The 23,253-nt window shown below is 44.9% G+C and overlaps 1 protein-coding gene across 1 annotated transcript in view; it reads right to left on the reverse strand.

Moving 5' to 3' along the window:
• Positions 1–23,253, reverse strand: part of USP46 (ubiquitin specific peptidase 46) — a 55,453-nt gene that overhangs the window by 11,034 nt on the left and 21,166 nt on the right. The window contains exons 2-5 of the mRNA XM_059383800.1: positions 21,214–21,294; positions 18,510–18,723; positions 16,857–17,086; positions 4,178–4,254 (exon numbers count right to left, since the gene is read on the reverse strand). Of these exons, the coding sequence (XP_059239783.1) occupies positions 4,178–4,254; positions 16,857–17,086; positions 18,510–18,723; positions 21,214–21,294 (602 nt within the window). The remainder of the gene's footprint in view (positions 1–4,177; positions 4,255–16,856; positions 17,087–18,509; positions 18,724–21,213; positions 21,295–23,253) is intronic.

A 23,253-nucleotide genomic window follows, 5' to 3' on the forward strand; every position in this document is an offset into this window, starting at 1 on the left:
TAGGTGGAAATATACCAAAGTTAGTATTTGCTTGAAAGGCCCAATTTACAAATAACCACCATCCTGCCCCACCCCAGCTGCTGGAGGCTCACCGACCCCCCCCAACCCACTCCTTAGAGGGACACAGTAACGCTCCCAGGGCATCTGCGGGGGGAGAATGGGACAATGAGGCTAGGTCAGGAGAAGGGGCTGACCCCAGCAGGTCACTGAGTGCAGCTGCTCTGCCCTCCCTCCCAGAAGCCGAGGGGAATCCAGAGACATCGGTAACCTCCTTCCTGGGGTGCACCAGGTGGGAAGCTTTGTTCTAAGGCTGACATCGGCAACACCAGCAGTTCTCCTGGCTGCCCCTGAGAATGACCTGGGGAGCTTTCAAAGCAATCTCAGTGCCTAGTCCCTCCCCTGGCCCCCACTCAATCACACAGAAGCTCTCTGGCTGGAGCGGGTGGTTCCAATACGCCTGGAAGTGTGAGCAGCCACTGTTCCCAGTTTCTTTGTCAGCCTCGACATGCACCTGTGCCACCCAGAGATCTCGTCAACATGCAGATCCTGGTTCGCTCATTCGTTCTTGGGGAAGACTAAGATGCTGTTCTAATGAGCTCCCGGGGGCGTCAGTGATGCTAGCCCATGGACCACTATCTGAGCAGCAGATCTCAAACTTCGGTGGTATTAGAATCACGTAGAAAATTAATTAAAAATAGAGGCCTAGGTCGCCTGGGTGGCTCAGTGGGTTAAAGCCTCTGCCTTCGGCTCAGGTCATGGTCCCAGGGTCCTGGGATCGGGGCCGCATTGGGCTCTCTGCTCAGCAGGGAGCCTGCTTCCCTTCCTCTCTCTCTGCCTGCCTCTCTGCCTACTTGGGATCTCTCTCTCTGTCAAATAAATAAATTAAATCTTTAAAAAAATAGAGGCCTAGGCTCATTGAAGTTGAATACGGCCAGGGCCAAATTGTGGAAGCAGCCCAAGTGTCCACGGGTCGATGAATGGGTAAAGAAGACCTGGGGGGAGGGGCGCTATGTGTGTATTACTCAGCCATAAAAAAGAATGAAATCTTGCCATTTCCATCAACATGGACGGAGCTGGAGAGTACAGTGCTAAGTGAAATAAGTCAGGCAGAGGGGACTTAAAAGAGGCTTCTCAAAGTAAGTAGAAAAGGAACTCGTTTTAGAGAAGATCCATTTTTAAAACAGAGCTACGGGAGAATGAAGAGCTTCTTCCCTCCCAGCGGACCTCCCCGGCACCCGGAGAGCCGGCACTTTAAATACGAGGAGGACAAGGCACGGGAGAGTGGCTTCTGAACAACCCTTGAAGAGGAGGTTTCTGTGAAGGAGCCGTGGGGAGGGAACTCGGGCACTGGAGCGAACTGCAAAAAATACCCAGAAGGCCATGGAAGGATAATTAAGATAAACTTCACGTATCTGAAGTTTCTGCCTGAGGCCATCCTTGAGCTTTTCAAAAAGAAGAAAAGAAAAAACATCCTGGGTATTCACTTGCGATACAGATGGCTCACCCTGCCTAGATAGTCCTGAAATTTGAAATGTGAGGATTCTAGTTCAGCTTTGGAGCCCTGTTCCCTGACTGTAACCACTGCTTACTTCATCATTCCTCTGGGACAAAAGCCAGGAAACTATAATGGAATTAATCATCTGGAAGGAGGTGACAGAGACCTTACATTCAAATCCTACAATTTCAGCTCGATTTTTAACTTCTTTTTCGCCATCAAAATGAAAGAAAGGTAACATATCACATCAGAAGACAAATGCAGACATGGTAAGAAGGAAATTCACAGTTCAAATTTTAAAAACAAACCCTTAAGAATGCAAACCAAACTGAACCATGAAAGGGGAATCCCCCCCCCCCCCAAAATGACTGTACTCATCCCTTCTCTTTTTCCTCAGATGGAAAACGCTAATGGGTCAGCCGGGCATCACTGATTCCCGGGCCTTTCTCAGCACTTTGTTCTCCGGGGATAGGTTAGAAAGCGGCCACTCCCAGCCCCAAACCCTGGGAGTGTGAGGGTGAGGGGCAACACCCAGCCCAGCCCAGTCTTCCTGTTGGAGAGGTGAGATGTCAGGCACCTGTGAAGGCAGGTGTGGGTAAGTCAGTCAAATCTAATGTAGTTTAAAAAGCATCCAGGGGCGCCTGGATAGCTCAGTCCATTGAGTGTCCAACTCTTGGTTTGGCTCAGGTCAAGAACTCAGGGTCGTGAGATCGAGTCTCTTGTCCGTGCTTAGGGGAGTCTACGAGATTCTCTCTCTCCCCGCCGCCCTCTGTCCCTTCTCCTGCTCACTTGCTCTCTCTGGAATAAAACAATCTTGAAAAATATTAAAAAATTTAAAAAAAGAAAAAGGCATTCCAAAGCTCTTTCATACTCTCCTACCCCAGCTTCAACATCTTCAAATGTCCCCAGCCTGCCTTCCTCATGCAGGCATGACCAATACACACATTTCTCAAATCCACTCATCAATCAATCAATCAATCAAGGTAACATAAATCTGAGTTACATTTCTTCATAACAAGTTTCCCCGAAGATTAAAATCATAATTCACCAGTCAGCCCTTTACCTGGCTGACAGATCTCAAAGCTACAGCCACTGCCAGCCATCTGTCCTTCTGAGCAGCCCAGGAATTTCTTAGAAGGGAGGAGAAGTAGTCAACCTAACCAAATTCTCCCTAACATCAACGTGTTTGGGAAAAAAAAAAAAAAACAAACAAACGGGGAGGGAATAGGCAAGTAGTATCTTTCCTCCCATTCTTTCACATGCAGCTGAAGTTGGCAAAACCATGGCTTTTTCCATTGCCTGTGATCATTACACCTTGGGGAAATCAGAGATGGCTTCCTGTCACAGGACTATCAGGGACCCATGCTTACACAGAATCTTCCACAACAAAGGCCGCCCTGGCCTACAAAACACTTTGCCAACAAAGAGTTAACACACTAGTCCTAGACACCTGGACCTGAGGCATTTGGACGCATGGGCTGGTGCGCCACACCCGCGGGAAACTCCATGTAACTAGCTCATCAGTGCAGGGATGGGGCCCTGGGAAACCAGAAAGCAATCAGCGCCCCCAACACCCACTCACATGACACAACACCAGGCGCAGGAGCCAAGAAGCTCTTCCGTGTTGGCGTTGGTGCCATTGCCCTGCAAGACGACGTTCTAACAGCCAACCACCACCGCCAGTCCCCTTAAGCTCTCCTTCTGAAAGGTTCCAAGTTACCTGAACTCCTGAAATGACACTTCTGTCACTCAATCACCATCGATAAAGATCCACTGTGCCTCGTCAGACACTAGACAATGTCCAAGCTATGGTACCTTAAGCAACAGGAGGCCGGCCCTGACCATGAGGTCCCGCCTGGCATCTGCACAACCAAGCACTCTGGAGACCTATTTAACGTCCTTCAGGGCACCGATCATCGCCTGTGGAGTCCTCCTAGAATGTAAGGGCTGTGAGAGCCTCAATGTGTCTGAGGCTTGCTCCTCCGTGCCCAGTGTCTAGAGCAGGGCTGGGCTGCTTCTAAGCCCTCACAAAAACAGGGCGGGGGTAGGGGGTTGGGGGTGTGGAAGGGGAAGGGATGGAAGAAGGGAAACAGAATCACGTCTCTGCATCGCCTCTGGGCACATTTCCAATGTTTAAGTCAACACACAATACGCCTGGAAATCCTGGGCAGGTGGCGTTCTGCCCTCCGGGTTCCGTACCTTCTCTCGGTCTTGACAAGGAGGCATATCTTTTCATCACTCATCTCCACAGAACACTGAAAGGCGGAGGAACAGACGGTTCCCCCACTGGTTCTCAACTCAAAAGTACGTAATCTTTTAAATTGGCTTAGAAAGAGTAATGGTAGGCATGGGTAGCGTGTGTTAACCATGTGTGTCAGAGACAAACAGGAGAGAGAGAGACACCGATGAAAGCCAAAGCCCACATCTGTATTAAAGATTAAAACTTATTTTTAAACTTAAGGACTAATGACTTGATCCTCTTTCTTCTCAGCATGATCCTTCTTCTCTACACCACATATACTTATTTTTAATCTCTCTTGGGAAAGAAGAAATAGAAAATAATAGGATTATATGGGTTTAACTGAAAGGAAGATTACCTCCCGAGGAAATACAGTATTTTCCCCCCACATATTTACTGGCCTGATCAAAAGCTCAGATCATGGTCAGAATTCAGGAGGTTACCTCAGACAGTGGGTAATAGATGTATTCTGCTCCACATCGACAGAAAGGTCAAGAAAATCTTCATCTTTGCTACTAACCTGAAGCAAAGAAGAAAGAAAAAAAAAAAAAGATTAGGTACAAAATATATAATAGATACAGTAGATAAAATTCTCAACACTTACAGGCAACTAAAACCCAAAACCACAGGCGTAGTCATGCGTGGTTTTGTATGCTCACTGGCAACAACGTATACTGAAAATAACCCCATCTAGAGAAAGCCCCAAATTCTCAATGTACCTGTATTCCTGTTCCAGCTTTCTTTCAGAACTTTCAATAATTCACACTCAACCAGATTTCGCTTCCTCTCCGTTCATTTTTCCCATCGTTTCAAAGTAGGAAGAATCAGACAAAACACCCATAGACCCCAAACTGGCAGAAGGAGAAAAAATGGAAAAAAGACAAGAGACTTCTAAAACTCCCTACTCTGAGGGCCAACCTCTGTGAGGCTGTGGGCGGTGCCTTCAGCCAGTCCCCTGAAATCACTCCTGCAGGAGTATGTATGGGGCCAGGGAGATAACGGGGGCCGGGCTGGAGGTGACACTGGCCGCAGGTGCACCTGTCCCCTCCCCGAGCTGGGGAATGGCCTTCATCTGGCCTTCACGGCAGAGCCCTGAGCTGTCTGTGATCAGTGGGACCTGGAGCCGGCCTGGAGCACCGGCTCATGAGGGCCACCCTTCGGGAGCTTGCTCCCCAGCCCAGTTGTGCCTCGGCGCCCACTGTTTAGACCACACCAAGCCTGGCATTCCAACTCGCTGAAGTTCATGGAGTTACAAACGGCCAGCATTCCAGCAGTTCACTGGCAAGCCTGGCATTTGACTTCCTTGCTGTGGGAGGGGCAGACTAGCTCAGCAATGACCTTGAAGTGCTCAATCAATCAGCAGGAAAGTGAGAAAACACTTCTTTAAGTGGGACAACCACTCTATGACCCGATACTCCACTGTTAGGCCACTTTCTAAAGAAATACTCAGAACACAGACACAATCTCTTATACTTTCATTACTGCACACAACAAAGGGTGCGGAGACACACTTCCCAGTTTCATCTCCGGTCTCTGCCACTTACGCACTGAATGACCGCAGGCCACTTACTCAGCCTTGCAGTGCCTCAGTCTCCTCATCTATAAAGTGGGGACTGTAAGAGTAGATATTCATCAGATTGTTGTAAAGATAAAATAATACATGTAAGGTGCTTTCAAAGGTAAACACTCAGTAAGTCGGGGAGGGGTACAAACATTGCAAATGGCCTCAAATGAGCCAAGAGCTGGGAACGGTTTACTACCTGGTGGTATTGCATCATATTAAATTAATACACAGGCTATACATCCTTATAGAATTGACCTCCAGTTTTGTATAAAAAAGGCATGTATACATTTACACATACACACACATGCCCTTACACACATACACACACTTCGTCATTCTGCCTTTTTTTGGTAAATGGCACTTGTTACTGCTATTGCAGAATGCATGAAAGGCCCAAATATTTGCCACTGCCTACACTGGCTTCTTTGCTGGAGGACTTTACAGATCCTCTCATCAAGAGATGTGTTTCTCATCCTGATTCTGAGTTCAGCCATATGACCTGCTTTGGCCAGTGGGATATTAGAGGACACGTCATAAGCAGAAGCTTGAACAGGCATTTATGAAATTGCTCTCTTGCATTTCTGTTGTCACCATAAGAAAGACAAGCCCAAGTTAGCCCAATGTATGTGTGGGTGTGTGTGTTTAAGATTTTATTTATTTGAGAAAGTGTGTGCCTAAGAGGTGGGGAGGTGGGAGAGGCAGAGGGAGAGGGAGAAGCAGACTCCCCACTGAGCAGGAAGCCTGACATGGGGCTTGATCTCAGGATCTCCAAGATGATGACCAGAGCCAAAGGCAGCCGCTCAACCGACTGAGCCTCCCAAGGGCCCCCAGGCTGGTCCGCTATGCCCAGGAAGAAGATGAGAGGCCCATGAAAGAGAGCTGTTCTCACCAGGGTGCCCCAGCCAAGCCCGGTCTAGAGCAAAATGCCTAGGCAGCCTGCAGATACAGGAGTGAGCCTGCTGAAATACTAACACACAAGTTCAGCGCAGGTCCAGCCTAGACCAGGGGGCCTTCGGCTACCCCAGAGTTGAAGAAATTGTAATAAATGACATTGATTTAAGTCTCAGAGTTTTGGGGTGGATTGTAACAAAGCAACAGATAACCATACAATGACTTCATATTATAAATATCTCATTTGTATTATTTTACTGTCTGACTCTCCCTCACTAAAATGAAAGACTGGCTCTGGTAATGACTAAGATCTGGCCATTCCTACACTCCTCCAGAAAGCTATGAAACTCAGCTACCTGTAAATACAAGTAGCTACCTGAAGGTCCTGGAGAACAAACACAGACGGGGAGAAGAGTTGCACAGATTAAGTTCATGGTTTCATAGCCTTTACCTGGGCATCTGGAGGGGAACAAATGCAGTCTGTCTGGTCTTGGAACCAGAAAACTAAGTCTGGGAAACCATGTGTATGGGCCACAGAGGTTGGAATCTCAGCGGGTATTCCCAACTCTGGGCGACTCCCAACACTTCTGATTGCCCACTCAACCACCTATGCACAGAGTAGACTCAGCAACTCAGCCAGAGACGAAAGGGCTGACCAAGGGTCTGCTGCCTAAGAAACGGATTTGTAGTTTGAGTGCAGCCAAGATGAACCGCCTGTCAGGACTCAAGAAAACAAAACACTCACTGAAGAAAAATAACAGAACCCAGAGTTGTCTCAAGTTTTACATCCTCAGTGTCCTAGATAACATTCAAACTTATAAAACGTGTGAAGAACTAGGAAAATGGGAGACAGTCTTTTACTTTTTTAATTAACACAGAATGCATTATTTGTTTTGGGGTACAGGGCTGTGATTCATCAGTCTTATATATACCCAGTGCTCATTATATCACATACCCTCCCCAGTGTCCATCACCTAGTTAATGGGAGATATTCTTAAGACAACTGAAACCAGTCCTCAGAGGATGCAGTTGTTGAAATTAGCAGACACAATTATTTTTTTAGCAGATAAGAAATCTCAGCAGAGAAGTAGAAAGAAAGAAAGAAAGAAATGGAAATTCCAGAAGTGAAAAATTAATATACCAGATGGACTTGACAATGAACTGGAAAATGACAAAGGAAAGAAAAAGTGGACTTAAAGACAAATCAACAGAAAATTATCCAAGGAGAATAAAGGAAAAAAGAAATAAAAATTAACAGATACTCAGAAAACTATTAGAAAATACCACATTTATAACTGGAGTCTCAGAAGAGGGAAGAGAATAGAGCAGAAAAGCTATTTGGAAAATAATGGCAAAATATTTCCTCATTTGCTGAAAGACATACATTTGTAGGTTCAAGATCCTCAACAAACACCAGGTAGGATAAATACAAAGAAGGTTAGCCAAGGCACATCATAATCAAACTGTAACAAGTCAAGAGTAAAAAGCAAATCTTAAAAACATTGAGAGAAGAATGACGTATTACAAAAGAATGGTTCAAGTGGGAGCTGATGTTGCATCAGAAATCATGGGGGACAGAGACAGAAGGACAACATCTTTAATGTGTCAAAAGAAAAAACTGTCAATTGGCCATGAATTGATCCTTCAAGAATGGAGACAAATTAAGGAGAATTCATTATTAAAAGACCTGCACTGCAAATAAAACATTAAAGGAAGTTCTTCAAGCCAAAGGGAAATGATACCAGATGGAAATCCAGATCTTCAGGAAAGAAGAAACAACAGTAATTTTGACACTGCCCCGTGGGGTTTGTAATATACATAAATGTAATACATACAACAGCTACAGCATAAGGACACAGTAAGGCAGGGACAGGCAGAAGGAATATACACCTGTATGGTTACAAGCTGTTTTATAGGAAATAGTAACATTATTAACTATATGTGGACCGTGAGGAGTAAGGAATGTATATTATGATCTCTAGAGAAACACCCAAACAATACACACACAAACACATATTAAGAGGAAGACTAAAATGGAATTGTTTATACAAATATATATGTATATATGTTAATATTTTTTCAAAAAAAGCAAAGGAGGAGGAATATAAAAACAAAAAAAAAAAAAAAGAGGGGAAATCAATAGAAAACAAATAATAAAGTGGGAGCCCCAAACCCACCCATACCAGTAACTACATTAAACATTAATGGAATAAACATGAGTGGTGGCCTGAGGCTTGCCAGAGATTACTGGCTAGGTGTAAGGGATCGTACTGGGGTAACAGAAATGTTTTAAATGTTTTAAAACTGGAATATGGATTCCAATAAAAATTAGAAAAAACTGGATGATGATGATAACTGCACAACTCACCACATTACTTTAAAAATTACGGAGAGGATGAAATTTATGGCATATAAGCTATACATCAATAAAGCTGCTTTTTTAAAAAGTAAGAGGGGGCGCTGGGGTGGCTCAGTCAGTTGAGTGACCGACTCAGGATTTTGGCTCAGGTTGGGATCTCATGGGTTGTGAGACTGAGCCCGGTGTTGTCTTGTCAGGCTCCACACTCAGTGGGGAAATCTGTGATTCATTCTCCTCCCCAACCCCCAACTCACGCTCTAAGATAGATAAATCTTAAAAAAAAAAAAAAAAAGGCGGGGTGCCTGGGTGGATGGCTCAGTCAGCTGGGTGGCCAACTCCTGATTTTGGCCCAGGTCATGGTCTCGGGGTCCTGGGATCAAGCCCTGCATTGGGCTCCGTGCTCTGTGAAGAGTCTGACTCAGGAGTCTCTCTCCCTTTCTCTGCCCCTCCCCCTGCTCTCTCTCTCTCTTAAATAATCTTTTTTTTTTTTTAAGATTTTATTTATTTATTGGACAGAGAGAGATCATAAGTAGGCAGAGAGGCAGGCAGAGAGAGAGAGAGAGTCCCACTGAGCAGAGAGCCTGATGTGGGACTCGATCCCAGGACCCTGGGATCATGACCTGAGCCGAAGGCATAGGCTTTATTTAACCCACTGAGCCACAGGCGCCCCTCTCTAATCTTAAACAATCTTTAAAAAATAAAAAGGTAAAACGTTCATGAAGCAAAACCTGACAGAAAGAAATAAAATTATCCCACCATTGTAGTTAAGTTTTTTTTAAGGTTTATTTAATTGAGAGAGAGACACGGCATGAGTGGGAGGGGCAGAGGGACAAAGACTCTCAAGCAGACTCCTCGCTGAGTGTGGACCCCAACAACGGGCTCAGTCTCACGACCTGAGCTGAAACCAAGAGTCCGGATGCATAATCAACTGTACCCCCCAGGCACCCCCCACAATCACAGTTAGGTTATTTTAATCCCTCTTTCTCAGCAACTAACAGAAAGGCTAGGGGGAAATCAAGGAAAACATGGGAAATCTGAAGAACTCTGTAGTTACAAAGTATATATTCTGTTCGACCCCGGGGTTCTCAACAAGGGAAACGTTTCCTTCCGAGGGACATGTGGTAATGTCTGGACACATTTCCGCTGTCACCTCCTGGGGGCTGCTACTGGTGTCTAGTAGGTGTGCTAGATGTTGCTAAGCATCCTATGATGGGCAGGGCAGGAACACACAACTAAGAATGATCCGACTTTAAAGAGTAAGAGTTCCAAGGCTGAGAGACCTTGTTTTAAAGTACACTTACTGGGATCATCCATGTGCTGGGATATAAAACATGTCACTGTAAATTTTAAAAGACTGAAACAATACAGAATACATTCCCGAGCCACGTGGAATTAAATCTGAAGTCAATCAAATTAAGCTATCTAGGAAAACCCTAAATAATTGCAACTTAAAGAACATACTTCTAAGTAATACATGGATCATGGGAAAAAAGCACAAGAAAAATTAGAAAACATTTTGAACAACGAAAAAAAAAATCAGAATTTGTGGGATGCGGCTAAAGCAGTGCTTAAAGGAATACATGTAGCTTTAAATGTGCATATTTGGTAAACAGAAGAGCAGGGACTACCTTTTCTGTTTTGTTTTTTTTTTTAAGATTTTATTTATTTATTTACTTAACAGAGAGCAAGAGAGCACAAGTAGGCAGAGCAGCAGGCAGAGGGAGAGGGAGAAGCAGGCTCTCTGCTGAGCAGGGAGCCCGATGTGGGGCTCAATCCCAGGACCCTGCGATCATGACCAGAGCCGAAGGCCGTCACTAAATCGACTAAGCCACCCAGGCGCCCCTTCTGTTTGTTTTAAATGCTACATCCCTTGTGCATAAAATAATTTCCAGCATTTAGTGGGGACCCAATAAATATTTACTAAATGCATGACCGTGTAACTGAACAAATGGAAAGATTTGTGATATCCAATGGTGGCATCTGATAGCAGAATTATAAATGATTTTCTTTTTATACATTCCTGTGTCCAATTTGTAAAAGATAATCCATAGGTATTTTATTTTTTAATAAGTAAAACTTTTTAACCCTAAATGGTCCTTCTCTAGGAGAAAATAAAAGAATCAGAGCCAACTGAAGTCATATGTAACTTAGAGAGCGAAGATCAGGTTCCAGGAAAGCTTTTACTGGAAGGGTGCACAGACAAAGAAACATTGTCTCCTGCTGGACACAAATCTTTTCTCTTCTTAATTATTCTAGGAAAGGGAAAAAGGTACAAACCTAATTAACTGAATGAAAAAAGTTACTGTACCTTCCCCTAGTGCCCAATGTAAACTGCTTCCAGAATTTAGAGTGTGAGCAAACACTGCTCAGGGAGATCACTCCCTTGGCAGATTTGAACACGGGGCTCTAAACCCTTCCTTTAGGATTTTTCTCTCCCTCTGACTCAGACTGATACAGTCAAAAACAATGGGTGATCGCGCAATTTTTTTTCTATTTCTTTTTTGCCTTTCTCTCTCCCCAGAAAGCTGCCAGATAATGAAACCATTTTCTTCCCACACACAAGGATCTCATTCTGGTCTAAGTGAAAATACAGCTTGTCTCCAAGGAAACATATATGTCACTAAGACTCCAATACTCTCAGCAAGCAAGGGCTACGTCTTATTCTTTCTTCTCCCTAGTTCTGGGCATGGAGTTCCCCCAAAACTAGCTTAAAAGGTATCTAGGAAAATTAAGTGACCTTACCTGTTCTTCCTTTTATTTAATTAATTACAAATCAAACTAATAGGGCAAATTAGTATGTGGGACATACCTACCTACAAATCACGAGCTTTCCAAAGGTCCTGAGTAATTAACATCATATTCAAATGTGCTTCGAATCCCCAGACTCCTTTCCTTGGCGCAGCAGAAAAGGTGGCCAAGCGGCTGTTGCACGATGATCAGCCAGGAACTGAAAATATGCTGTTTCAGAGCAGTGTGACAGAGCAGTGGGCTTAGGGAAGGCGGGAACGACAGCCCACCTGAGGGACGCAGAGTCATGTTTCAGTGAACTCACCCGGCCACTTCGCCCGTCCCCACTCCTCATGTCTAAAGGGCTCAGAAGCTCTACTAAATCCATTGTAACCTCTGCAAATACAGCAAGGAGGAGCCGTACAATTGGCACTTAATAAAGCAGCTCCTTAGACCGACTTTGGCTCCAATGACAGATTTAAATGTGCCTTAAAGCCTCCAGGAAGCACTAAAAGCCACAGGTTTGCAAAGCAGAAACTCAGCTTACATGGAACGGGGGGAAATGAACAACAAGCACCACAACAAAATTAAGCTCCAAGTGGCCCCTCAAATCTTAGGAACCATGCGAGGAACAGCCGAAGAAGCACCGAGGCTAGGCTGGGAAGTCCCCATGCTGCAGCCCTGAAGCGCCCTGATCAAGGTTACATGGGCGAGTGTGTACTGAATCACCCCCTTAAAACAGTCTCTGCAAGTGTATTGCAGAGTGAAACTGTTCGTCTCCATAAATCGTTCGGTTGACATTTGCACTGCAATCACCAGCAACATTTACAAAGGGTGAGACCAAGAAGAAAAAAATTCATGTTTCCGGAGAGCATGAAGGCTGGCACAAAGAGCTCTGCTCAACTGCAGGAACCGGCGGGTGAGCTGGCTACGGTGGCAAGGCCCCCTGCTCCCCCAGGGGCTAACGAGCAGCTCAGGACCTCACGCAGCAGAATCCCACTGTGAGATCGCACACTGCCACAGCAGAACCATCTAAAGGCTGTTTGCCTTGGGCCAGACATTACTCAAGGGGGGACCCATATTTCTCACCCCGTGAAGGAAAACTTAAATGTTAGGTCTTCTTTTACACTAAGTCCTCAAAAACAGCCTGCAGGCTATGTATTTTCTTCGAAAGTAGCGGGCCTGCCTAACAATTAGAGCTTTCTAAAAATGGAACGCTTCGCCAGGAGATTGAGTTCCCCATCTCTGGCCAGAGGACAGGAGATGCTGGTGACCAACTGGCTAGGATGTCACAGAAGGGACGCAAGCACTGGCAGGGAAGGATTGGATGACTCCTAGGAACCCATCCAGTTAAAGGATCTAAGAAATGGAGGTGATGACCTAAGTAGCTCCGGAGAAAACTCCTGCCTCTAATCCCTTGAAGAGACAAAAAAAAAAAAAAAAAAAAAAAAAAAAAAAAATACAGGAGCACCCGGGTGGCTCAGTTGGTTAAGCATCTGTCTTCAGCTCTGGTCATGATCCCAGGGTCCTGGGATCGAGCCCCACAGTGGACTCCCTGCTCAGTGGGGAGTCTGCTTCTCCCTCTGCCTTTCCCTCGCTCATGCTCTCTTTCTTCCAAATAAATAAAATCTTAAAAAAAAAATTAAAAACTACAGGTTTTTCAGAGTGTGCCATCCTCCATAAAGACAGACTCATACATTTGCTCTTACTTCCACAAAGCAAGTATTTTTAATGGCTGGAATCCCATTATAACAAGCAGCAGAGGGAGAGGGAGAAGCCCTGAGATCATGACCCAAGCTGAAGGCAGACACTTAACTGGCTGAGCCACCCAGGTGCCCCGCCATCACCCCAAAGTTTTGAAGGGAATCTCTGGGCCCCCAGGAAAGTAACAGGCTGGTGAGAGTTTCTGCCACACAACTATTTGAGGGCGCATTATTTGCATTTGTTGGGATCAAATAACCTGTTCACAGATTAAAAAAAGAAACTACAGACGTCACTAAGCCTCTCGTGTGAGCCTTCCTGAAAACTCCTACCAAGTTTTCCACAGAAGGGCTTTAGTAACCACATCAATTTCCGTGACAGCCGAAAAGGACAGCCCAGCTACACTGTCTGCTGCGGGCTTCCTGGGCAACCACAGAAACGCGCCGCCCCAGTGTTCTGGTTCCTGTGGCATAACCTCACAGGGGACTCTGTACCGCTCCTTCACACCATTTTACAATCGTCGTGACAAAACTCACTACTCCTTTTGTTGTTAAGGTCTGCCTTCCACATCCAAGTTCCAGAAAGGCAAGGCTCTCGCTGTATCCTCCGTATCTGTGCTTTTACGCAGCAGGTTGAGGCGGGGTGGGGGTGGGGTACTTACAGAACGAAATTAAGACTCAGCTCCACAGCCACCATATTACCCAAAGTGAAGCCATCTAAGAATAGTAGGTATAGACAACAATGTGGAGAAATAATGATCATATGCTCCACATGTAAAATGGGACAAGAAGTTTTCTGATAAGCATACCACAGGACCTAAAAAATATAGATAGAGAGGGAAAAAAATATATAGAGAGATTTATGTACACTGGATTATATGAACTGGAATGTTCATAGCAGCATTGCTCATGGCTGCCCCAACCTGGAAACAATCAAATATCCGCCAACAGTGAGATGAACTAGTGAACTGGCCCCTATTCACGCATGGAGTACTATACAGCAACGAAAACGAATGACCGCATCCCGCAACAGCACAGCTGAATCTCAAAGGGACACTCGACAGGAAAGCAAAACCAAAACACAGTACATGGAAGAATACATACTGTATTATTTCATTCACACGAAGACAAAAAACAAGACAAACTGAATGATGCATCTGAGTTACAAGTTCACTAAATACTCAAAACAGTAAGTCACAAGTTCACCAAATATTCAAAGAACAGACTGTTATTAGTTGGACAGGACAGTAACATGGAGGAGGCAAGAGAAAGGGCAGAAAATCCAGCAAGAAGTTACTGCAATTCAGCTGAGACTGGCAGTGAAGAGCTGGTGGGGGGTGGGGGTGGGCGCTGCTGAGCCGGGGCATGAGCCGTGGGGACTGAGAGAAGTGGAGGGTGGAGAAGAGACACAACAAGCAGAACCTGACGAAGGAGCAGCTTCAAGAGCTGAGGTGAAGACGGTGCCAAGGAATGAATCCTCCCTTATCAAAAAGAGGGAAGAAAGAAAAAAAAAGACTATAAATCTGCAAATTATAATATTTACAATATAGACCGGATTTTGATGTTTAAAAGGGAGTGAAGTTGGGCTAAAAAGACATTCGGTATCAAGAAGAATAAAAGACGGCAATGGATTTAAAACATATTAAATGCTAAAAGTCACGAGCCATCACAAAACAATAAAACAAAAGAAGGAAACGGAGGTGAAGTAGTCCACGAGGTCTCGCAATGCTGGGGAAGTGGTTAAAAAAAAAAAAAAAATTAACTGAGGCAAAGATGTATGTGGCAGTCTCTAGAGTAAACGCTAAGAGAATCTGGAACTAACAGTACCGCCAATGCACAGATAAATAAATAAATAAATAGTATCACGGATACAAAAGGCGGCAAGAAAGGCAAAGGAATATAAAACAAGAGGGTTAGCTACAGACAGAGTAGGACGGCAGGAACATACTGCCATTTCACTGTACCTGTGAATACCACAGGATGCTTCCAGAATGTGGGAAATTCTACAGGACAACATGATTTCTTCAGTAACTAAAATGCAAGGAAAAAAGGAAGGGAGGGGGAGCAGTGGGCGGTACCTTCTAGACGAGACAGAACTGGCGGGAGGCAGGCAGTGTGTGAATGATGTTTAGATCCTTATGTGAATGAACCAACTGCTTAAAAAAAAAAAAATGGCATAATCAGAAAAACCTGAACAGTAAGGGAATAACGATGTAAAGGAATTATTTTTAGGGGTGATAATGGTAAAGTACTTTTGTTTAAAAAAAAAAAAGATGTCTTACCTTACCTTTTAGAGATCGCTAACAAAGTGGTGAAGAAACTATAAGGGAAATGATGAGTTTTCTGAGATTTGCTTAAAAATGACCAGGTTGGCAAGGGTGGGGGAGGAGGCATAAAACAAGAAATGATCGAGATGGGCCGGCGTGTTAACAGTCGTAGTAATGCCCATATGGGATTTACTCTACTCTTCTACTTCTGTACTCATTTGGATTTTACTGGAATATAAAATATAAAGGGACAGAAGGAAAAGGGAGGGAGGAAAGATCTCTAGATAGAAAAGTATGTGTAGAAAATGTTTTGGCAGGATGTATCTCAAAATGTTCAAGCGGTTCTCTCTGGGCAAATGTGATCTCAATTTTTAGAAAATGTTACAAATTCATCATCTCAGGGTGGGGAGAGCACTGGTAACTTTTACTCTCTTCTTTCTCTTTTTGCTTAGCTATGTTTTCTAGCTGTTTCTACAATGAACAAATCAGAACATTGATTCAAAAACTGTTTAATAAAAGGACAGGAGAAAGACTGCCAAAAAAAAAAAAAAAAAAAAAAAACAAAGAACCTCCCACTCAAATCCACATTTCTTAATCATTTCTGGGTCCTAGTTTCTTTGCAGAAACTAATGAGAGATGCTCTCTCCCTCCTCCAGAAAGATGCACAATCCTACAGAATTTTTCTGAGCGATGTGAAGAAACAGAGAGATTGCTTATGAACTCAGAGACTTGCTATGTTGTGAGTAGTTACAGAACATAATAAGAGCTGACAATTCATTGCTTATTTGCTAGGGGCCAAGCACGGGCACCCAGGCTCCGTTTGTTTTCCAACTATTAACTCATTTCATCCTCTCAAACGACTCGATGACATAGGTGCTCTCATCGTACCCAATCTACAGATGAGGAGAGTGCAGACAGAGAGGCTGAATAATAAATACGCCCAGGGTCCCGTAACTAAGGCTTGGCACAACCGGCATACGAACTCAGCAGCCTGGATCTAAAGTGGGCTTTTAACCACCGAATGATGAGGCCACTCACAGGGTTAAATCAAAGACACCAAGCAAACGTGACATTTTGAGTCATTCATGCGCTGGAGACCGTGTCTTTGAATTCAATGACAGGAAGAGCCTACTGTGTGCCAGACTCATCCAAACACACGAGCCCCCCCACACCCCTCCCCGGCCCTGGCAACAGCACTGGGAGGGACTCGCCCGCACGCCCAGTGAACTGGGGCGGAATCAAAAGCCAAGCCCGACTTCCAACTTCAAGTTCACCAACCCACGGCTGATTCCTTTAAGTGGGGGGATGTTTTAGTCTACGTCTCACATGACCTCTGAGTGACCAAACCCTTTTCAAGGTAACTGGTGAAGGTCAATTCACGGACCCTCCCAGTTTTTGAGATTTTCCCCTTATCCGTCTGCTTGGGCCAGCGGAGACACCCTGGATGGGAACACGCTTCCCAAAGCCTGTCCTCGGGGCTCACAGACATCAGCAGAATCGTCCGCATCTGCTGCAGACATCTGCCAGGTGCTACAGCCCACAGCACACTCGTGCCCAACGGAGCCCGGACGGACAGACCCAGGCCAGCTCCGCGCACGCCCTCCCAGTGCTTACAGTTTCACAGTTCAAGCATCGCGTTTCATTGGTCAGCGTTCCCTGAAAAATCTCATGGACCCAGGTGAGTTCCGGTTTATTATTCTCTGCAGGCTCATTCATGTTGCCGTTTTTTAACTTCCCGTTCTGTTTCTCCTGCTTCTTCTCCTCCTGCAGGATGTCCGCAATGGTGTTTAGCAAATAATTTAAAAACTCATGAGCGTCCTGCTGCATGTAGTTATCGAAGAGATCTGGAACAGAGCAGGTCATGAGTGCGAGCTGCGGTTCTTGAAAGGCAAACACAAAATGCTTCATTTTAAGCGTGCACTTCAAGTTTCATATCGAAATGTCAACTGGACAGGTACCACATCTATCCATCTCTATTCTGCAACTTTAATGGGTAAACTTCGGAAGAATTTTTGTTTTTTTATCCTTTTTTCTACCACCCACCAAGAACTACACTTCCCCTAGGCTCCCTAAAGTCATCCCATATATAAAACACCAACCAGAATTTTTATCCTACAGAAACCCCCAGAAATTACATCATACGCTCCCTGATAAAATATCAATACTTAATATGATGTGACCTCCAACAATCCATTATTCATTCTGCAATTTTATCTAGAGCAACTGGGGTCTCTTCCCAAAGATCATCTTAAGCCCTGGCCCAGACTGGAAGCAGCTTAAAGGAAACACATATGGGAGATGGGGGACCCCTGTATCTGACGGAGTTCTGAAACCAAATACAAAGGATTCCAGAAGCCTCCTGCTGCTCCCTGCCATAAGGACAAACAATCAGGAGGCGAACGCAGCTGGAAAACTTCATTATTAATCATGTTCGTGATGAGACTCGGGAGTGCTCTGCTTCCTGCTCAGATTATTTTTATTCTGGTACATATAAACTACAACAACTTTAAAAGACAGCAATCAAATTAAATGAGACTTTATAAAACAAACATCTGATTCACTGTGCAAGTCTGCTGCAGTAAGGCTGGAATCTAGGATAAACACAAGTTGCTGTATCAACTATTTCTAGTCGTAGAAATTACCAATGCGAAGCTTCCAGAACAAGCTCATCTCTACTACCACTTTTCCCGAAAAAGAAGATAGAAAAACCAGGGGGAAAAAAAAAAATCAGGTGACAGCAGGCCATTTTAATAATATAAAGATTCCAATTTAATATCCTTCAATTGTCTTAGGCAAAAGTCAGAGGTATTCTTTTTAAAACAGCAAGGCTCTGATTAGAAAATATACATTTACTTTAATCACTTATGACAAGTTTATATGAGTACTCTTTTATTTGATTATTGTACCAACCTATGTATTCCTACCTGCGTTCTGCTCACAAGGCTGCCTTGGGCAATTTCTCTCTCACAAAGGTCCTACCCAGAAAAACAACTCCCAAGGTGGAACAAATAAAAAACCGTTCCAAAATGGAATGATAAATCTGAATTTATACACATGTTTTTTAATGCAGATTTATTTTATGTTAGCGGGGTAGAAATGGAGAATTATATCTTCTTTTAAAAAAAAAAGTGATTTTTGAGTTGGCCAGACTCTTTTTCCCTTCCAAATTAAAAAAAAAAAAAAAAAAAAAAAGGCAGAGGGGAAAGCCCTTTGGGGGAGGCACAGAACGATGAATTCGTATTTCAGACCCTTAAACCCAGGACTCACCGTTCTCTTTTCTCAGCCGCGAGATGAACTTCTTTGGTGGGATCACGCCAACCTTCTTCTTCTGCGTGGCGATGCTGTGGAAGAGGTCTGCCAGGCACGTCAGTAAGTTTTCCTTCTTTTTTTGCTGGGCCTTGTATGCCAGCACATTCTCCCGGAACGGCCGGCAGAAGTACAAGGCCTGCAGCACGGAGTTACAGTAGCACGTGTTTCCGAACTGCGAGGGACAACAGGGGCACTTCAGCTCACGGTCCGAGGAAGCCCACCCTCCGGGAACCAGCCCAGACCCCCCAGGGGCAGCGTCCTGCTCGCCACGTGAGAGACGAGCAAACCACTCGCCACACCGGGGACTATCTGGGCACCAGGGAAAGGAATGAAATTTACATCCACCTGGGGCCTCTCTGGCCCATGAAAGTCCCTAAAATGATATGAGCTTTGGTTTAAAAAAAAAAACAAAAAAAATCTAAGGAGACCACGTGGTGCTTAAAAGGGGGGGGGGGGGGGGAAGGGGACATAATATGGCGACCCAGGCAAGTAGCTACGAGAGGTCCCATTGAAACACATGGAAACCACTAGGACAGAAAATAAAAATCCATCAGAAAGAAACCCAGGAACTAGGAACCATTTGCTCGGGTGAAATACCCTCAACTCCACGGGAACTTGCTTTAGTTTTTCTCCGTCAAGATTCTAGTGCCCCTGCTCATCGCTTCAGAATGCAAGCCCTCCTTTACTCCAGAGCAACGGAGGCAAAGAGGGGTCCCCCCTAGGTCATCCCACCAGCCTCTTCCCCTCCAGCTCCTAAGTCACCCTCCATCTGGTTTCTGCCAAGATGGCGAGTGTCCCAACCCAACAGCACTCGGTTCCTGCTCGCCTACGTACTCACAGGAGGACCCACGCCGTAATATTTTGTTCCTCTCAAGAACCATGGACACTCAGATTATGATCAAAGAGGGAAAAGGCCATCATCTCACTGGTTTTCCACAGACTGCGACTCCGTGGCAGAACACAGCCAGGACTATCACTATCCCTTTAGAGTTTTCCACACACAGGAAAACGAAAAGGGAAAAATTTAAAGGAATCACAAGATTAATAACATAGATTTCAAGACGCTGTGTAAGACTAAAATAGAACATGAACATCTTCTCAAGACTGGTTGTTGGCTGGTGTGCCATTTTCCCAAGAGTGAAACAGATGCTCCGCCATACTTAATGTGACATTTCTACGTGTGCTAAGATAGAACACTTCCTATTTTTACATACTTTAATCTACTTTGACACGATTATGTAACAGGAGACAAACCTCTTTTTAAAGAGAAGCTGGAACTTTCATGAATTACCATTCGAAGTGAACATAAATGAAGCTATTAATACATTTAATCTCACAACGCTTCCACAAACTAGGAAATGGCCTTCATTCTCTTCTCCCCATTCGTATATTCCCTAGCAAAGGCAGAATTTCTTACAACTTGAGTAACTACCTTCACAGAGCTAAGCAGAGGCCTGTGCATAATGACTAGAAAAAGCTAATAAAATTAGAGGAGTCAGTGTTTCACCCACACAACGCCCTATATTCCCATGTATCCTCTGCCCTTCGACTCACTGCCCTGCCCTGACCTAGACACACTTCAGTAACGCTTGGAGCCGAGCCAGGGGATGACTCCCGGGAAAGAAAAGGAACTAACATTCACGGAGTGTCCACTGTGTGTCTCAGACTCCTGTCGGGATCTTCACTAGGAGCTCTCACCGATCCTTCACTCTAACTCACGAAATAGAGGTCGCATGGTCTCCACTTTACAGCTGGGGAAATGGAGGCTCAGAGAGGCCAACTGACTTGCTCAAGACTACACAGCTAGTAAACAGCACGGGCACAATTTAGACTCGGTCCATATTACTTCGAAGCCAACGTTCTTTCCATAAACCACACATGGCATTCACTCACTGAGAACACTTCTAGCTTCCCCAGTGAAACTACCACTTACAACACATGGGTATGGGCAGATTCTGCTGAGAGCCATTGTTCCCGAAAACCGGATTCTTAGGAGTTAACACCTGGTGTGTGGAAAACCTCCGTGCCAGAGGGGGAAGGATCGGGCGAGGAAGAAAGCTCACAAGGGTGGCGGGTAATATGGCCTTAGTACGTAGGATCAACTTACCAAGGAAGCAGAGCCTGCCAACCGTGGCCACACACAAGGGAGCCACTGCCGAGCACAGACAAAATGGGGCCAAGGAATTCTGCAATCCATGGGTCCCGGTTCTCCCCCACGACCCACCTCTGTTTTAAGTACCACCATCAGCTTATATGGTTAAACGGTTACTGGGGATGAGCTGGTAACACCCTTAACGCTCTGGCTGTACTGACGCGTACTGAAACAGAGACTGCCCAAGGAGCTCGTCCAGATGATATAAGCTGATCTGGACATAAAGTCTAACAAAACTGCTCCGAAAGTTATGTGTACAAAGGAAATCGTGTAAGTTGGGTGGGGGGGGGGGTGAGAATCCAACCCAACAAGGCAATAATTAAACCCTTTTACTGGGACAACTGACACTTCTAAAAACTGGACTAAACTTCTCCCTTCCCAACATGTGCCATTCCTAGGAACTAAGACACATGAAAAATTATTTAAAAATTGGTAGTAAGGAAAACTACCATTAAGTTGCTTTTAATGCTCTCAAACATTTGATAAAAATAGTAATTTTTGAATACTTACGTTGACCAATCCAAAGTAGTGTTCATTGATTGGAAACTGCTCTGGACCAATGTCTTTTTCCAGAGCAGAGGCATTGGTGCCCTGAAAGAGAAAAGAAAAGTTCTGTTGTAGGTAAAATGGACAACAGACCCTTAGCAGAGTCCTCTGTTGATCCCCGGGTCCTCATGGTGGGTGGTGATGTTCACGCTAGGAAAAAACGTGTCAGAAGTAAATCAGCAAATGAATTAATAATGTCAGCCTTATTCTTCCCCTCATCCAACCTAATCATCCCTTCAAACCTGCTCTACTTGGTGGCTTCGATGATCTTCTAACAGGAAAGTTGGTCTGATAGGCAAAGAAGCAAACTATCATTAAGAACTTGTGAATAAACCATGTTTAAGCTCGACAGCTTTTATAATACTTAGTGGTCTAAAGATTCATATCACCACTCTCCAAGCACATTTCTCCTTTCTGATGAAGACTTACTGTGCACCTACTATGTGCCAGGCACTGTTCTAGGCAGTGGCACTCCAACAGTGAAAGAAACAGACAAGGAAGCCCACTTTCACGGAGCTCACATTTTAGTGGATGAAGATAGCCAGAAAGAAAAAGCAAATACGCTAGACAATATACTGGAAAGTCGTGAGTGCCGAGACGAAAAGTAAAGTCGGAACTGAGGGTGTGGACCGCAAGGAGGAGGGGTGGAGGAGGGTGGAGTGTGGACAGTCGGCGCTTTCAATGGGTGGGGGAGGGTCTTGCCTGGGAAAGTGAAATGTCCAAGGAATATCGTGAATAAGGGAGCAATGCCCTTTAAAACCCAACACTTCCCAAATGCATCAAATTAGTAAGTCAAGTTTAACGCTCCAACAAGATGGTGGGAAGTTACTGGGTAGTCCCACTATGTGCCAGGGACTGTGCTATTGACTCTCGAAACGATCCAACAGGTAAGTACTATCATAACCCCCATTTAATAGGAACATAAGGTTTACAAGTTAAAAATCTGCCCAAGGACCACAGTCTATAAGTGGCAGAGCTGGGACCTGAACCCAGGAGTCACAGTTGGGAGCCCACGATCTTAACAAATGCTAGGAGAGCAACCACATGGAACAAACTGCTAAGGGCCAAGTGTTTTCCCATGTCCTCTAGGTCCATTACACGGCCCACATTCTGAATTCCTTTTCCTGTCTTCTGAGACTTTGAGTTCGGTGGTCATCTGTGTGTTCAACAGTTTCACTGTGTGTGTGTGTATGTGTGTAGTTTTCACCACCTTTCATAATAATGCAACCCCATATATAATGCCGAATCTTTCATTTTTTTTTAAAGATTTTATTTATTTGACAGACAGAGATCACAAGCAGGCCGAGAGGCAGGCAGAGAGAGAGGGGGAAGCAGGCTCCCTGCTGAGCAGAGAGCCCGATGTGGGGCTTGATCCCAGGACCCTGAGATCATGACCTGAGCCGAAGGCAGAGGCTTAACCCACTGAGCCACCCAGGCGCCCCAATGCCGGATCTTTTAAATAATGTTTAGCATATTATGGCAGGATTTTATGGCATAGACAAAATTACTAAAAACTTTCAAAAAAGCTCTATCTCAATCATAAATCAATACAAATAATGCATATTAAATACCCCCACAGCCATATCGGAAGGAGCATTAGAATATATGGCTTAGAGCCCAGGAGGAATGTCAGATATAAAAGTACAGCACACGGAGACAGAGCTCATTAAATCTCCCTTTACGAGGCAGCCATATATTCAAGCTGATCCGTGCTTTTTGCTATTCAGGAATTCTTGGATCGAGTCTGCTTCTTTCAACCTATCTTAATACTTTCCCATTGGAGGGGGGGCTGGGGAGGTGATCATTCATACGGAGGGCAAAGTTTAAGAGAAAAAACCTATCCAAAACACCTGTCCTTCTGAGGCCCACGCCTCCCAGTGCTGGCAAGGCCCTCCTGTGTCCTCCCTGGCTGACCCACCTTTACCCTCCGTCTGCTGCCGTCATCAGGGTGGTCCCCATCCCCATGTGGGGGAGCAGTCCCACAGTCCGCTCTCTCCATCCCAG

Source organism: Mustela nigripes, chromosome 1 (assembly GCF_022355385.1).
Source record: "Mustela nigripes isolate SB6536 chromosome 1, MUSNIG.SB6536, whole genome shotgun sequence".
Classification (NCBI taxonomy): Eukaryota; Metazoa; Chordata; class Mammalia; order Carnivora; family Mustelidae; genus Mustela; species Mustela nigripes.